The sequence below is a fragment of the Mytilus edulis genome, chromosome 2, assembly GCF_963676685.1.
Source record: "Mytilus edulis chromosome 2, xbMytEdul2.2, whole genome shotgun sequence".
In the NCBI taxonomy this organism is placed as follows: domain Eukaryota; kingdom Metazoa; phylum Mollusca; class Bivalvia; order Mytilida; family Mytilidae; genus Mytilus; species Mytilus edulis.
Window position 1 is genome coordinate 50,261,465 of NC_092345.1, and position 19,086 is coordinate 50,280,550.

Here is a 19,086-nt window from a genome sequence, read left to right on the forward strand (position 1 = left end):
GAGGAGATGATTTTTGTAAAAGTAAACGACGATGGACGACGGAGTTCAAACAGAATAAGGCTTAGGCTACTTTAAGAAAAATATGAACTATATTGTCTTCAAGATTTGCAAACAATTTGCAACTATTTCTAAAACGTTTTATCAATTTCTTCAATTTATCTTCTTTACCTCAACACCCTCCTCTCGTTTTCCAGGAAAATCTGATATTACCACAAAAAAATGGTGTATTCTGGTAAGTAGCACTATTTTGTGTATGCAACAGGAATTACCCCAATAGATTAAACAGTTCTTTGAACATCATCGTAATGGTCCGGCAAGAAAAATGACGACTTTGGGGACAAGTTTGATAATTTCCCATCATGCTTGTCTTCCTCATCCATGGCTGCCATCTTGGTTGGCAGGCGGGGTTACCAAACACATTTTTTTAACTAGACACCCCAATGATGATTGTAGCCAAGTTAGGTTAAATTTGGCCCAGTAGTTTCAGAGGAGAAGGTTTTTGTAAAAGTTAACAGACAATGCTTGACGACAGACACTTGACGACAGACGCCAAGTGATGAAAAAAACTAGGTGTACTCATGGAATGTTCCCATTTTCCCTAATCTATATCTTTGTGAAGAGTGAATCAAATTTCATTTATTAAATAAATTTTTTATTTATGAATATATACATTTTTAAGAACAAAAAACATCATAAAAATACTATGTTTTCCAACACATCAATACTATACTAATAAATGATACATAATTTACAAAGAAGTGGCTACAGCTCATTTGACCATCATAATATAACAAATGAGCCTATAATCGCTAACCTGAATTATCTGTGATCAAAATGTTTCAGGGGGAAATAACACAGTCTTGAAAGTCATTTAGTTCTAATTTCTCTGAGTTTCAGAGAAGATTTTTAATGATTCATTGTCAAGATATTAACAAGTGATATAAATCAGCACAGAGGTTTACTTCCTATCTCATTATGCCCCAATAATCATGTCAGCCATAAGCCATTGTCATTACTTAAAAACAAAAAAATGTATTCTAATCTGAGGAACCAATTCGACATTTTAACAAAAAAATTTACTAATGATACTGACGATCCACCAAAAAGTAATATAAATAGAACCATACCAATAGTAAGCAAATTCATATAAAATAGATGTGGTATGATTGTCAATGAGACAGTTCTCCACAAGAGACCAAATCGACCCAGAAATTAACAACTACATGTCACTGTACGGCCATAAACAATGAGCTTATTTATGTTTAAAAACTAAAAAAAATCACTAATATGTAACACATAAATAAACGACAACCACTGAGTTACAGGCTCCTTATATCATGTTCTCAAATCTAGATATCATCTCCCATTTAGAAAAAAAACATGTGAAAAAATAAACCTATTATGTGTTGCTCTCCCAGCTACAAAATGTATCCAAAACCAAAGATATAGAACATGTTCTATCATAATCATTTGGTAACTAATGAAATTACTGTCTCCCCATGTCTGTATTGAACATAAAAAAAATATTAAACAAATAACACTCCAAATGCTCAGATCGGTTGTCACCGTACAACACAGTTAATAACACCATATAGGAAAAACATAGAACTCTTTTTGTCATAAGACACTGTCAAACATCCAAACATACTATCCACACTCATCTGTGTCCACTTGTTCATTGTCTAAATAATTATAAGCCCAATTTGCTTATTTTTTCAAAATCAGTAAAGGTAATTTGGAAAAAATCTGTGTCACCTTATGTTATCTTGTAAACTTGTTTTTCTTAAAACTGACTTTTTTATCCAACTGAGCCTCTCGTTTTGTCTATTTCAAATAACTTGAAGTCCATTTAATTGTATTTACTTTCTTATGAACTTTGATATCTTTGACACAAATTGTATGGATATGAAACCAGAATAGCTTCATGCTTTTCTGACTTTAGAAAGTAAACAAAGGTTAATTCTCATCACAAAAACAGAAACAGAAATCTAGCATTTAATAAGTACATCATCAATCATTTAATTCTCTGGATTTGAGTGAATAAGGAAATAAGCTTGAATCGTGAAAATCCAACTTGACCTGTAACTTGTCATATTAAAACAATACATCAAATATCAAATCAATATCTTCAAGCATGAAGAAAAAAAACCTGACAAACAGACAGAGAGTGCAAACCTAAAGTACCCTTACTTAAAACAAACTGAATCATATGAAAAAGTGTATGTGTAAAGCAAAATTATATCCGGAATAAATGTCACAGTAGTTGTTGTTATTTTTTTATTCGGAGGAAAATATTTCCCTGGGATATTTTTTCCTTTGCCGTGAAATTCTATCTGGGTAGGTAACTTATTGAATAGTTATTAGAAAAAACTTATCCTTTACAAATACTATGAAATAATAATAGTGTATTTGAATTAAACCTATTTTGTAAAAAAAATGTATTATAATGGGAATTATTTCACAAATTATCATTGAAAAAATTTCCTGAAAAAAAAATCAAGTAAATATCAGTCTTTTAAAAAGAAAATTATCATTTTAAACATAAGAATGAAAACCAGAAATAATTTCAAAAATCGTTATTGTGAAATAATATCATGATTAAATAAGGTAAGTGTAAAAGTGATTGAGTTGTTTTCAGATCTTAGTACAAATATAAATTAAAACGTAAAGGTAGAAATATAGTTGCATTACTACTGTTATCAGTAATGAAAGAATTTGATTATGATAATATTTTTAACTATATAAATAGTCTCGGGACAAAGATGTTGTTGTTGATTATATGGAAATCAGATAAATTATAGCATAACAATATATTGGAACAAAAGCAATTTAGTGGATAGTATTTACCTGTGAAATGTTATAACTGTCTTATCAAAAATCCATGTTGTAATTCATCTTGTTATAAAAATGAATATATATATAAAATAAGACTCAAGGAAAAATTTCACTATGAAATAGTTTCAGGAATATATTATATTAATATCTTTAATTTAAAATATAAATTGCTCATAATTACCTCCCTTTGATAAATTATGCAAATTTGTTCTACCTTTGTGAAACATTTTATAATTAAAGTCAGGTATATATTGATTGCGAGTAACTTACATACTAGTTAATGGGACTATATTTCACAAGGTTCTGTGAAATATGAAACGGCAAATATATACCGGTACATACTATCTGCATAACACAGACAGATTTTCACTCCTCTTGAAAAATTCTACCTGTGAAATACCATGCCTGGAAAAAAATTACCATGACAAATTATCCTCAGGATAAAATATCACAGCGGAAGAAATAAACTGTTACATATTCAGAGCGTCAATACATTTTGCAGATACTTTTAAGATCTGATAGACAGTTTCAGAACTGTGAGGTACATTTGAATATTTATATTATTTCGGTTGGAAAAAACTTTTTTAACTAAGAGGTTAAATTTGACCAAAGCCAGGACCTGAAACAATGGATTCAATCATTATGTCCTTAAAGGTATTGTAATTCTTTAAATGAAGTGGTAGAACAACTTCAAATGTACATGTTGAAACTGTAGGGTATTTTCTTTCCTCAGTAAAACCAATCGAGAAGCGAGCATCAAATCCTCCTGGAGGTACTGAGCTGCAACCAGTCATGAATCTTAGAACATCATCCACTTTAACAACACCACCATCATAGGTACACATTCCATCTGAAAATATATCAATTATGATAAAATATAATCATATCGTTAAATTAAAATCACATTTTTGTTGAACTCACCACTATTAATTAATTGTTGAATCTTCCCACCACTACATACCAAATTCAAGAACCTAAGTGAGCACGCTCACATATCCCATGTCCCCACATTGTCATTAGAGGAATTAAATAATCGTAAGAAAAGAAAATTGTAAAATAAAAAAAAATTGAATCATAATTTCCTGTCAATATGCACATCTACATTTGTACATAGTATATCCTTATTATCTACTAAGTTTCATCAAATTCTGTTGTGTGTTTCAGAGGAGTTGCAATGACAAACTATAAGTACATTGAAGCAAATACGTTCAAAGGAGCGTAACTCCTAGAATCAAATTGAGTTGTTATTTCCTGTCAATATGCACATCTACGTAGTATGTCGAAGCAAATACGTTCAAAGGAGCGTAACTCCTAGAATCAAATTGAGTTGTTATTTCCTGTCAATATGCACATCTACATAGTATGTCCTTATTATCTACAAAGTTTCATGAAATTCTGTTGTATGGTTTCAGAGAAGTTGCTATGACAAACTGTTGCAGTAGTACATTAAAGCAAATAAGTTCAAAGGGTTGTAACTCCTAGAAAAAAATTTGAATTGTCATTTCCTGTTGATATGCACATCTACATATTATGTCCTTATTATCTAAAAAGGTTTTGTGTGGTTTAAGACGAGTTGTGATGACAAGAAACAGAACTAATGGACAGACTAACAGGTGAAAAACATTACACCCTACGCCACCCGTTGTGTGGGGTATAAAAATAAGACAAGGAAGTTAGCAGAAAATTAAAAATCCTATAAAATTTGGACATTAAGTATAGTCAAAATGAAGGAATAATATGGTATATGCTTGTATTATAATTCCTAAAAGCAACAAAGAATTTTTAATAAATCAGGTAACAGAAATATCAACTTTCACCAATATATTATGCAACATGTTCATCAAAATGTCCAACTCTTGAAAAAAAGATTTGTTATCATCAAAATCAAAATTAAAAGCTTTTTTGGAATTCCTAACAATGTGAAATAAGGTGGCAAAATTCAACTTGAAAAAATCAAGAGAAAATGGTGAAAAGCTAAAATATGGTCAAAGAACGGGTTGTCATTAAAGAGTCCACTTTGGAAAAATTCTAATGATATGCTGTAAAAATGTAACATACCACTGTAACAATATTATGCAGCATTCTAGAATATCCTATGGGGTTAAACTTTGAAGAGTAAAAATATGTTACTTAAATTTTCCCATAGCCACGTACAATGATAAACGGATAGTCTGCAATGTCTTTCTCGCTCAAAAATGATTTTTAACCCATTATTTGTACTTTAAGGCAAACATATATTTCTAAATGTATAGCCTGATTTTGTATACTTTTTACAAAACCAAAAACACACAATCCTTTTTAGTTATTTAAATTAATGAATTCTATTTAGAGAAATTATTTAATCTCAGCTTCATTTAAAATTGTTTTGTTATTTAATACTAGTACAATGTATCAGGTTAAATATAATGTTTCTGACACTATTGTCTGATTGGACTATCCCGTACAGAAATTGCTAACAAAAGCACATAAGTTTCACATGTGAAGCACATGAGATGCAAGTAAGAATTGTATGCAAATCAGGTTGCTCATATGTGCAGTTTGGTAGTTCATATGTGCCCACAAAAATCTAACATAATGCTCACATGTGCAATTCAAACCTCAGGTGAGCTTTTATCATCCACGTTAGTTTTATGTTAGTTTTGTGCTTTGAAAAGTTTTTCCATTCTTCTAACCATTCAAAACTAACCTACATCATTGCTCATATGAGCTTTTTCAAAATGACATGCCCAGTCATGTACTTCCTGTAAATTCAAATTCATGAAAGCATGCAATAAATAGAGGTAGATGGATATGGAAAATGTTAAGTCCTGTATTGTGCTATTTGAAGAAAGGCATTGTTGAAATCTGACAAAACCAGTGTGGCTGTGGTTAATTATTTGTAAGTTATCATTTCTATTTCATTATTTTCATTTTTGTGTCATATTTTGAAATATATTACAATTTTAAGTCCTTTATGGGAATATATACAGGTTGCTTCAAAATAAGTACTACATGTATAAAGATTTTTCCTTTTTAAACTTTTTGAAATACATGCAGTACTTATTAATCAAAGACATTAATTGTGAACTAAACTTGCAAGTCCCTCTAATAGTTTTATAATGTAATGTTATGTTTTTAGTCATGATCATGATTATTGTTTTAAAAAAAAATGATATGAAAATCATAATTAACTGACAATAATTAAAGAATAACTCTTTTAACATGATGTATCAGTTATTTTATTTTCAACTGAATAATATTTAAGATTTTCATTTAAATTTGAAAAATATTCCTATTTTGAAGCAGCCATTTTGTTTTGGTCAACTATAATATTCACGTGTGCAACATGTGAGCAACTGCTCATATGAGCAATCTAATAAAATGCACATGTGAAACAAAAGCTCATATGAGCAGTTGCACGTGAGGTTTCTAACATGCAAATTAGGTTAGTTTCATATGTGCAATTTTTTTGCTCACAAAATGCTCACCTAATTTGCATGTTAAAAAACTTGTGTGCAATCATGTTAGTTTCTAACGTGAGCATCTTATGTGCAACTTATGTGCAACATGTTAGCACTTTTTGGTAAGGGATCAACAACCAACTTTAATACAACAAAGTTCAACTGTATATCAGCAGAGGTAAATAAACATACCTTCACAATCATGCACAAAACTTTCAAAGTTTTGAGCAACATCCTCAGAATTATGCCTAGCATTACTGCCAGTTCTTCCAAATGTGCTGACATCCACCATTTCCATGAGGATCTCGGCAGATATTTTTGGTGGCTTACCACATCTGTGACATAAAATTCTCTCAAGCTGACCTGAAAAATATCGACATGTTGACTGTTGTAAGCAAGACGATAGAATCTAGGACTATCATTAAGAAAAAAGTTATCCAATTGCAGTAGAATATGCATTATAAATATTTTACCTAATGTGATATAAGTGTTGAAAGATAATACAAATGTGTTCTTGTGATATTAAAATCTGGAAAAATCTAGACTTTTATGACAATTTCCTACAGGTATTTTGAACATTGGAAGAATCATCTAAAATCAATATTTTATCAATATCTCAATTAATGTTTATGCATTGCTTGGTAACATTAAGCTATATTTGAGAATTGTTTAATTCTAGATGTATCACGTCTTCTAATTGGCTGATGTGTTTGTTTATCAGCTGATAGACATAATTTAGTCATGTGACCGTGACTTCATCAATGTTTTTTCATGGTTTATACTGCTGTAAAAAATGGAATTAAGAAATAAATTATAAGAGAGACTTGTAATATTTCATATGTCTAATTGAAATAACATAAACAAAAATAGTATTCCTCACATTTTTGATGTTATTTCTTCAGAAAACACATTACAGAAAGAAATTATGATGTATGGAACATGATGATTAATTAAGAAGACATAGTGATGAAATACAAATGTAAGCTTGAATCACGTTTTACCTTGTTTTTTTTGTAGTAAGGTTTTTAATCCTACACACTCTGTGCCTTCCCAAAATGCATCAAGCATTGGTTGTTTTCTGAGAATTACAGAGTTACTCAATATCAGTGATCTGACTATTGTATGTTTTGTCTTTGCATTGAGTATTGTACAAATCCCAGCAGTTTCCAATATATTCATCACTGATTCATCTTCCATGAGATGTTCTGGATTATCAGCATCCTGGATCTGTAAATATATTCATCATATGGAATTATGTACTAAGATTAAACATAGAAAGTCAAGAATTTAAAATTGAGGCTATGATTGGAAAAACTACATGTATTTGTTAGGGAGCAAAACAATCTATGAATATTTATGGGTTATGGAGCTCCTTTTTGGGATATTTGAGTTTAAAAAAATGTCCTTCCCCCCTTTAAGAAAACTTCTGGGTCCACCACTAGCTGCCATATCATACGGGAAAAACAGGAGTTCATATACCCACACAAATCCCAAAACCTCACCCAAGTACATCCTTTAAGACTGAATGTCTTTTACATGTTTACCAAAGAAAAAAAATATAAAGTAACCTCAAAATAAAATACAAAAATAAAGATAAATTTATATAGATGGTAAGTTACATGCAGGGCCAGAATAGCTGTCAAATCAGCATAAAATGAAGCATAAAACAAGAATGTGTCCATAGTAAACGGATGCCCTGACTCACACCATCATTTTCCTTGTTCAAAGGGCCATGAAATTGGAATCAACACTTTTCTTAATTTGGAATTAAAATTAGAAGGATCATATTATAGGGCACATGTGTAATAAGTTAAAGGTTGATGTGACTTCAACTTCATTAAAAACTACCTTGACCAAAAACTTTAACCAAAACTTTAACCTGAACTTCACACTATCATTTTCTATGTTCAGTGGACTGTGAAATTGGGATTAAAACTTTAATTTGGCATTAAAATTAGAAAGATCATATCATGGGAAACATGTGTACTAAATTAAAAGTTGATTTGACTTCAACTTCATTCAAAACTACTTTGACCAAAAACTTTAACCTGAAGAAGGATGAATTAACGAACGGACAAACATATCAGAAAACATAAATGCCCCTCTTCTCTCATAGGTGGGGCATAAAAAGATCTTCCATATGTCAATCCTCCAAGTTACAAATCATTGAATTGGCCTTGTAGTTTCAGAGAAGATTTTAAAACTTTGACCAATATGAGACAAGAACTGCCTATAGTGGCCAGGTTTGTTGCATTGTAGTTTCAGAGAAGATTATTTTTTACTTTCAACCAATCAGCAACAAAAAATGCATTTGGTGGCCAAGTTTGTTGCCAGTCTATTATGAAATGAGGGATGTTTGATCATGTTTTAATGAATATAGTTTTTACCCTCGAAATAATCTGCTTGCAGTTGACATCTTCAACACTGTCAATTGTTGCACTGTCCAAACCTTTCAGTCCATAATTGACCATCATATGTGAAAATGCTGGGCTTACTGGTCCTCCTTGTATCAAAATGGTACCAAGCATTTTCCCAAAAGTATGGAAATGTCCATTTACCATTCCCATCATGTTACTTGTCACTTCGTAACCATCACCTGTGTCTGAACGAAGAAATTAAATGTACAGTGAAACATGTCTTAACTAAAACCTTAGTGTAACATAAATCAGTCTAAACCTAACAACTTTATTTGATTATGAAGTTAAATTTCTTAGTAATTTTATCCCATGTAAACTTATCATAATTAATATGACTTCTACTTTATATGATAGCTCCATTTGGAGTTTATGTGTTTAGAGACTACTTATGTCAGTACACCTTTCCTATATTGCCTCTTAATATGTCTGTTTACTCCAGACCTTGGGTCAATCACATACCAAAGTAATTAATTACATGTCAATTAAAAAAAAACACTTTCAGATGTAATTAATTGCATCACAATAACATTGGTTTTTAAATGTAATTAATTACATTACAATTACATTACCAATGGAATTAAATACATTTCAATCACTTTAGGATAAAAATGACAAAAAGCTAGAATGAAACTTTTATACATGCACTGTTTAACAGAGACAACAATTACTTTAATCAAAAATTTCAGTCCCAAGGCTGTTGAACAGTTTACTTATGCATCTGTTTACTCAGGACAAAAAATTCTGTCCAAATGCTGTTAACAGATTGTAAATCAATAATAATGAACATATGGATAGCATTTCTAAAATGATGAGCTAAAATTAAGCAAATTGATAAAATAAACTATCTACATATATGTTTTGTGGGCTGTAATTGTTATATGTATATGTAATTACAAAAACAAGGCTTAAAACAATTAAATACCTTTTAGAAGTGAAGAACACAACATCTGTCTAAAGAGAATTTCTAAAAATTCCCTTCTTAAGCCACCTTCATCCTGGCCACTTTCATTCCTGAATTCAACCTGAAAAAAATCCTTTTGCATAAATATTTATGAAGTATGAACAGATACATTTTGTATGAAGGGCTAAAGTGCTTTATTCTATAATAAACAATGTGTGAATGATCAATGCTTTTACAATCCTGTGAAATAACAAAAAGAAGCATTCAATACTTATAATTACATTTTTTAGCTAGCATTATGAAAACACGATTTCTATCAAGTTTTTATCAATTTACCTGTATACGTTATTGTGGGCCCTCATGTTATCATAAATGATAAAAATTCATTGTGTGATGAACGTCAATTGCAGATGGAAGAGAGATTGCCAATCAAAATAACATAGTATAATGCAATGTAATTATCAAAGGATACAATGTTGAGGAATTAAATTTTAAATAGTACACATAATGGGTGAATCCCTTTAAAATTTGACATGCAGTTAATCAAACAGACATGCCTTTTGTAGGTTTATTTAAAAGAGACATTTTGACTAAACTAAACATTGTTTTACCTTCTTGTTAAATTGATACAAAATTTATACAGATTTTTGACACAAAATAAATGTGGTCAAAGATCTTAAAAATTTGAAATGGAGCATTTAATTTAATTGTATGGTCTAATATCCAAATTTAACACCATTGTTAGATGCAGTATGAACAAAGTTTCACTTTGGACCCTTCAAACCTTAATATGGACTTATTCAAATACATGGCCAAAAATAAAACATCTAAATGCACAATAAAATTTAGCAAATTATAGAGCTGCAATAATTCAGTTTTTGAATAAATCAAACAAAGTTTAATTTGGGACCCTTTGGACCTCAATGTAGACTTTTTTTTAAAATGGGACCCAAATCTAAACTACTAATTTAAGGATTTTCAATTACAATTTGGGGCCATGATGACCAAGAATAGTTTTCTTTTTATACCTGTATCTGTTCATTAACTTTTGTTTTTTTTATTATCATCAATCTAGTAAGGGATCTACCATTTGGTTTTTAGGGGGGGGGGGTCCGGCATTTTTTTTAGTTGTAATCTTTGTTCTGCCTTTTTATTTTTCACTCGATCCGGTCCTGCTTTTTTTTTTTTAGTTTATGCTGACTTTTTTTACATAAATTGTCATCCTGACTTTTTTTGCAAGTGTCTCATCCTGCCTATTGTTTTTCAAATTTCATCATAGCCCCCTCCCCCTCCTAAAAATCAAATGGTAGCTCCCTAAATCGTTTTAACTATATCATCCATTATCATAAATATGTTAATAACCTTTCTTTTATGAGACAAAATCTCATGGCAATCTGTCTACGAAATACAATAAAATATTACCTCCCTGTATTGGTGGAAAATATTTCAAAGGACAATGTTTTGCTTTACATCAAAGTCCTTGGGGAAGTTAGCATTTCAATGGAAAAGAAATATGATCTAAAGAAATACCTTTAACAGTTTTGTGACATCAAAACTAGATCTCCGAAAACATCGTAGAGAATGTTCCCATAGTGATTCTGGTCTTCTGCTTACTTTTATTGTTTGGAAATTGTCAAGGTCTATTAATTCCAACTTCCATTCTAGAATGGTGTCTCTGATATCACATGATTCTCTAACAGGAGGAGGTCTGCATATACAAATTAGAGATTGTACTATTTATTGATAAAGCTATATGATAGTGAAGCACACTTAAAGAATACATCTTCCTCTTACAAATTACAAAAATATAGAAAGGTTCATATCTATAAAGATAAACAAACTGTATATTTTTTGGAAGAATTCCCAATACATAATCTTTCAAAACGCTTAAGTTAAAATTTAAGGTCATTTGGTGAAAAATAGAGCTGTCTTTAAAGGAAATTTCTATTTTTAGTTACTAAGCAGTTGCCATCTTTGACCATGTAAAAACTTTCAAGTCCAATTGACCTTGTGGTTGCATAAAAGCCAATTTAAAAAAAAAACAATTCTATCATGCACTCATAAAAATGATCCAGAGTGTATAACAAAAACAATCTGCCAAATTATTGTGTGTACAGGAAAATATACAATTTGTTATCATATTTAATTTATTGGTATCCACTAGCTTTATGTCTAAAAAAAACAAAAAAAAAACCAACATGTAAAAAGAACTTATGGATTTTATAGTTTGAATGGTTTTACACTAGTTTTCTTGTAGCCCTTTCGTTATAGCCTTTTATTCGGTGTGAACCAAGGCTCTGTGTTGAAGGCGGTATATTGACCTATAATGGTTTACTTTTATAAAAAAAAAATTGGATGGAGAGTTGTCTCATTGACACTCACACCACATCTTCCTGTATCTATCTATTAATAAATGTTGATTGGAATTTCAATATGTAATGTTATCATACAATGTAAAGGTGTCTTACACATCATTTTCCATTGGTTCTTCTTCAGAACTTTCTCTCTCATCTTGTGATTCTAGTGATGACATCAACTCATTATAGCTTCTGAAATATAGTTTTAATGGCAATTTACTAATGTGTTTTATAATTTTTGCCTTACATATTTTACCTCAAATCAAGCAATAGGTGGATTAATCTTTACATCACAGTCGAAACAACCAAGTGAAATCAACAAGTTTGATTGTTCTTTTGAAACAATGAATATATTATTTTAACTGACCCCAAAACAACTTCTGGAAATTTCATTGATTAGAATGATCATGTAAAGACAGTGTATTCCATAAACAGCTTTTACATGACTTGAATTAACAAAAAGACTATACTGTTGGCTTTGTAAGTTTTATACTTATAGTGTTAACATTCATGCTGCATAGAAGTATTTGAACTATAATGCATATGAAATAAGTTCTATTAAATACCAATAAACCAAAATTACATAGAAATTGTCTGTGAAAAAGTTCTCCAAGAACATGTTTCCTGTGAAATTATATTATATAAATGAACAACAGTTTTGACAATTAAAACTATATTTTATTTTTGTTTTTGCAGTAAAGAATGGACATGCAGGATAAATCTTTACCGTAACCTAAAATATTACCTTCGAACTAAAGCAACAATTCATGTGTATTAATAGGTGTGTTTTTCTGGCAAACTTATGGTCCACAATGGGCCAAAAGTGTGTTAGAACTGAATGTCAGAACTGTTTGGCGCAAACAGTGTTCCAGAAACTTATTTTCAAACAAAAAAGTAATTGATTTAAGATTGCCACAACTGTGTTCCCAAAGCCTTAAATTTATTATGTTAGTACTTATTTAGTATTTAATGTTGTAATAAAGAAATAATATGAGCAAAAATCACCTGTGAACAAGAGAATTGATATTTGTACATGGCTTTTCAATATCATATTCTACTTCTAAAACAGCTGAATGTTGAATTCCAAAATCTTCCAGCATACCACTACTACTCCAAGAGTTTATTTTCCTGCTTATGCCAGCAATTGAAATTTCAAAATCCTTAGTTGCATTTTGCTGGCAACCAACAAAATCAATAAGCACCTACACAAACAAAAAATCATATTTAAATACAAATTGATTTGTATAAGGAAAAATAAGCAAAGTTTCTTCTTTTTAGTAACTAATTGTTTTACATGTATATATGTAAACATACATGTACCAAATTGAATTTTTGTGTTACAAAAATACCCACAAAATATTTTTCAAATAAATATGCATACACAGGCAAAACAGAAATATGTCAGGAATTGCCCTTTTCAGGCCGTTATTTTATTGCAAATACCTTCACATTTTGAAAATAAACTAACTGCTATGCATTCTTCTATCCTTTTAAATAAAAATATCAGTCTGTTTTGAACATCCTTTAGAGAACATCTGACTTAATATAGATTGATTTAAAAAACCCTCTCCGTTCAAAATGAACAAAAAATGTCTTTTTTTTCATGAACCAATGGTTTTGGTATAGCAGTTACTCATTACGACCTATTCTGTACAGAATTACTCTTATGTTTCAAGGGGAGAGAACCAACAATGCATAAGACATTTAATAATAGTACAGTATATGCTTCGTTGAAGTTGGTGAGTTAAAAATAAATTAATTATGGTAGTCATGGTAGAAGTCTAAAACTTCAAAATTATATAATTGTTGATATAGGTACCTGAACAAAGTCTGACTGTCTAAATCTCCTTTTTTCGCCACTTCTTAGTTTAAGTACAAATCCTTCATCTGGCTCTGATGGGAGGCTTTCTTTCCTCATATTTCGTAACTAAATCAAAATAGAACACACTTGTTTATTAAGTTTTAACATTGTTATACTCTTAATCACAATCATAGGCACTAATGTATGTATTAATTGTCAATTTGTGTAGACTTGGAAACAGATGGATTAGGCAATGAGTGAAAAGATCAAAATTAAAAGCATATAAGATTACTTTTGGACATTCAAATTAGGGTATTTCTTAGGTTTTTTTATGCCCCTACTATAGCAGATACTATAGCATTAAGTTTTACCCTTGTCTGTTTTGACTGTTCATAAATAAGTAGGTCACGCAACCGTTCTAGAGTTATGCCCTTTTTTAAATGGGAAAATTTATGATTTTTTTGTTTTCATCCTCTCTCTTTAGTTTGCCTCAATCAAATGCTATAAAAATATACAAAATGCTTATTACCATAAAATACAGATCAGGTTGAATTTTGTTGCGTCATTTTTACCATTCTATAGTATTGTTCCTCTACAAATGTTATGAAACTTATTCATAATTCTTATTACCACAAAATATAGATCAATTTTGAATTTTTGTGGTGTCACTTATACTGTTCTCAAGTTATGCCCCTTTACAAATGGAAACATTGATTTAGTTTACCTGAACCAAATGTTATGAAACTAATACACAATACTTTTTATCATAAACGCAGTTCAAGTACACATTGGGGTAGCTGTTATTTGACCATTCTGCAGTTATGTCCCTTTAGAGCTTCATATGATATGCAAGGGGGATATCATCTGTGTCCCAACGACAAATTACAATATATTTTATTTTCTATTGACATAGCTGAATTGCCTATACTTAAACTGGGGTGGGGTTAAACTTTTCACACCCACTGTTCCATCTATCATAATATCACATTTCCATAATTTTTTTCCCCTGTTTTTTTCATATTTATTTCAGAAAAATGGATGTTTCTGAAAGATCAATCTTTCTGCCATTTATAACTCATACTTTTTATATGTCCTTGGGAAATAAATAAATATGGCAAATTGACATTTTTTTTTACCTTTTTTAAGTTTAACCTACATCAATTTAAAAGTGGTCCTGGCCTGTAGAAAGGGTTGTAAAAATGAAAAGTTGCATACCATGCAATTCAACAATCAAACTTTAAAGAAATACCTTTTGAATTTCTGTTACCAAACTTTGTTGTCTCAGATGATAATTTTGAAGTCTTTCTTCTTCATCTTTTTTATCTTGTTCCTACAGAAAAAAAGTTAAAAAAAATGAAAAGAGTTTAAATGAAGATGAACTAGAGGCTCTAAAGAGCCTGTGTCGCTCACCTTGGTCTATGTGAATATTAAACAAAGGAAGCAGATGGATTCATGACAAAATTGTGTTTTAGTGATGGTGATGTGTTTGTACATCTTACTTTACTGAACATTCTTGCTGCTTACAATTATCTCTATCTATAATGAACTTGGTCCAGTAGTATCAGTGGAAAATGTTAGTAAAAATTCGCAAATTTTATGAAAATTGTTAAAAATTGACTATAAAGGACAATAACTCCTTAGGGGGTCAATTGACCATTTCAGTCATGTTGACTTATTTGTAAATCTTACTTTGCTGAACATTATTGCTGTTTACAGTTTATCTCTTAAAATTAACAATTCAGGGGCAGCAACCCAACAACAGGTTGTCCGATTCATCTGAAAATTTCAGGGCAGATAGATCTTGACCTTATAAACAATTTTACCCCCTGTCAGATTTGCTCTAAGTGCTTTGGTTTTTGAGTTATAAGCCAAAAATTGCATTTTACCCCTATGTTCTATTTTTAGCCATGGCGGCCATCTTGGTTAGTTGACCGGGTCAACGGACACATTTCTTAAACTAGATACCCCAATGATGATTTAGGCCAAGTTTGGTTGGCCCAGTAGTTTCAGAGGAGAAGATTTTTGTAAAAGTTAACGCCAGTTAATAGATATGGATATTATAACACCCTGAAGTATCCCAGTACACCATGGACCAAAAAAGTTTTCTGTTTACTATATCATTTTTGCCAAAAAATGAAGAATATGGAATGTAAGATTATACTAGTACTGTTAACCATTTCTACCTTTTTCTGATCTGCCATTAAACTTTGCAGATACTGTTCATTTTGCTGAGACCGTAATTCTGTTACTGACAGTCCTAGGTTATCAATACTACTACCCTAAGAAAAATATTTAAAGAGTTAATTTACATATAAGCAAACCATTGCTGGCTGTAAACAAATTATAAAGCCTCATCAATTTTTAAAGTTTGTGTGCAATATCAATATTCAATAAGTTTCATAAAAGAAAATTTGTAAGGGTACATACCACAGATATCCTCATTTAAAAATGTAAGTAATAGCATCATTCATGTACAGAATATTTCCAAATGTTGAGTCTTAGCTATTCTATATAATTGCATTCTCATATATGTTATGATGGTGTGATACTAAACCCTTAACGGGAAGGATTGTCGTCACTGACCTAGTATATATATTTGATGAGGGCCACCTGAAGGACGCCTCCGGGTGTGGAAATTTCTCGCTGCATTGAAGATCTGTTGTTGACCTTCTGCTGTTGTCTGTTCTATGGTCGGTCAGGTTGTTGTCTCTTTGACACATTCCCCATTTCCATTCTCAATTTTATTTTATACAATTTGTATGTGCATGTAGAGATATTTATGAAAATTGATCATATTATCATTTTTCTTTAGAGTTTGCTTTACTTAAGCTATACATCAGGCCTCACGGTCATAAAACTTTCGAGCATGATTTTTGTACTCAGACTCGAAAATTAACCAATCAAATTGCTGGCCTCACGGTCATAAAACTTTCGAGCATGATTTTTGTACTCAGACTCAAAAATTAACCAATCAAACTGCTGGATTTCATGTTTCGAGCATGATTTTTGTGCTCCGAGCACTGAGCAAAGTTTTGTGCCTTCAAGGCCTGGTAACAACATAATAAAGCAAGATTCATGTATCGGTGTCCTTAATTACATCTAACATATGTATCAGGTTAAAAGCTCACAAGGACATTGGTTTCAGGTGACTTAATAAATATATGTTGCATTAATTAAGTTATGCATACTACACTTGGTCTCTTGTGGAGAGTTGTCTCATTGGCAATCATACTACATCTTCTTTTTTATATATATACAAATTGCTAATTATGTTCAGCTGAATTCAGTATGATTAATACTTCATTTCAGTTATTTCTGATGTCCTTGTAGTATTCATACAAATTGTTACTCGTTCCAATAACTTACACTAATAATTGAATCAATTGAAGAAGTAGTATTAGAGTCATTTCTTTGGACATTTTCATTTTCTAAACTTGAACCCTGCAAATAAAAAATGTATAACAGTCTTGAAATTAAAACAATTACTACTAAAAAAAAGTTTGCAGACAATATACAACAGCCATATGTGAGCAATTAAACTGCTACAATAAAGCATTTTGTTATATTTATAGTTTTCCCCTCCTTTGTAAACCATTGTAAACTGAGAGTTGAAGATTCATTTTTACATAAAGTATGAAATTAACCTAAGAAACAGCTGGGTAAGAATTGAACTTGGTGGCCTAAACCATGTGATCACTTATGAAATCATTTTTGAATGAGACAGTACTTAGAAGAAATATTATTTTGATCTTACCTTGTATCTCCACTGTGTCATACTGATACCAGACTTAAAATTATTTGGGTTCTTAGAATTCATTTGATGGATTGAATGTTTCACAATGTACAAATAATGAGTTGTTCAAAGAACACATTTCTTTTTTTTTTAAATGGCTTCTACATATAATAGCCAGAATCTGTCAGTGCTTCAAACTCTTTTGGTGTTAACCGTTGATTTAAATAGGTGTTTCTATAAACCAATAAGTTAAGTATATAATGCACATTGAGGGGGGTAGGAGGGGTCCTGATCCCGAAATCCCTGGAGGCTTAAAAAACATAAAATCCCAAGGTCTGAAATTCAAATGAATTAAAACCAGACATCCCAAAATTAGAAAAAAAGAATTCCCAGATGCCGAAAGTGTTAATCCTGAAATTATGAGCTTTTAAAAAACACCCAATCCCACAGTCCCAATAAAGGTCCTATCCCCCTCCACATTGGATCACAGTTTTCACAAAATTTATTTATCATTCATACACAAGTGTAAGAAGACTTAAACATAATCATTGATGTGACCAAGACTTTTAAGACAAAAATGTGGGAATGAGACAATATTAATGTTTATAATTTCAACAAAGTTTCAAAGATCTGGCTTTAAACTCTAAAAGAAGCTGATAACACTTAATTGATATTCTGTATTCCCCTACCTCTATCCATGCCTATCAGTCAATTCACTGTTACTATAACACAGATTTACTCTACGATTAATCTGGCCAAAAAGTGTATGGAAACTATGATTTTTTTACTGTTAACTTGACCTATTTTAAAGCAAATAAAATAATGCTGTAAATTGAAGTATTGCTCTGTGGTGACTTGATCATTTCATACATGACATTTTCCACTCACTCTATTACTGCACCATCCTCTTATATTATTTCTTGCTATTTGTGCTGCCTGCCGTCTACTCCTTTCTCCTGGTCTAATTAATATTGCCATGCCATCCTGCTTGGAATAAATATGGTAAAATAGTGCATTACTAATTCAAGTATTGTATTTATTCAATATAAATTGTATAAAAGGTCAAAGTATTCCTCTGAAAACTTCACTAAATGTAAAAAAAATGTCAAATGTCAGTGATTGTCAAACCACAATATATATATATATATATCTAGCTCAGTTGGTCTTAAATCGGCCAATATTAAATTTTAATCATAGGAAACATATGCAGGTTATCTAATGAAAACAAAAAAAAAAGCTATTTTCAGCAGTGTCAAATGACATATAATAATACAATAGTAAATAACCAATGTCAAAATCCTACAAATTGAATGTGCCTTTGGTGGTCCATATCTTAATGTTAAAATTTACAGATTTTGTCAACAGAAACAAGACTTCCTAATACCACAAAATTTGCTATTGTTCTGTATAAATCAACAGCAATAACTCAAGAATTGCTTAATCTGAACTTAGCCTACTTTAAAATATTGTATTATGAAGAACAAATTCTTGGGTAAGCCCAACTACCCCCAATGCCTTACTGTGGGCATTTAAAAAGATAATAGTTTTTACCTCATCAGTTTCTGGCTGGTTTCTCCCAGGAGTTGGAATAAACCGTGCTAT

At 30.8% G+C, this 19,086-nt stretch overlaps 1 protein-coding gene across 1 annotated transcript; it reads right to left on the bottom strand.

The window, feature by feature from the left end:
- Positions 1-635: 635 nt before the first annotated feature.
- LOC139510211 (G2/M phase-specific E3 ubiquitin-protein ligase-like) lies at positions 636-18,571 on the bottom strand. The gene is made up of 13 exons (XM_071296681.1): positions 18,373-18,571; positions 17,118-17,192; positions 15,935-16,030; positions 15,001-15,081; positions 13,770-13,877; positions 12,956-13,152; positions 12,062-12,142; positions 11,124-11,301; positions 9,615-9,714; positions 8,663-8,877; positions 7,277-7,502; positions 6,468-6,638; positions 636-3,685 (listed from the first exon to the last, which is right to left on the bottom strand). The coding sequence occupies exons 1-13, from the start codon at positions 18,460-18,462 to the stop codon at positions 3,432-3,434; spliced, it is 1,872 nt and encodes a 623-aa protein (XP_071152782.1). The 5' UTR covers positions 18,463-18,571; the 3' UTR covers positions 636-3,431.
- Positions 18,572-19,086: the final 515 nt, after the last annotated feature.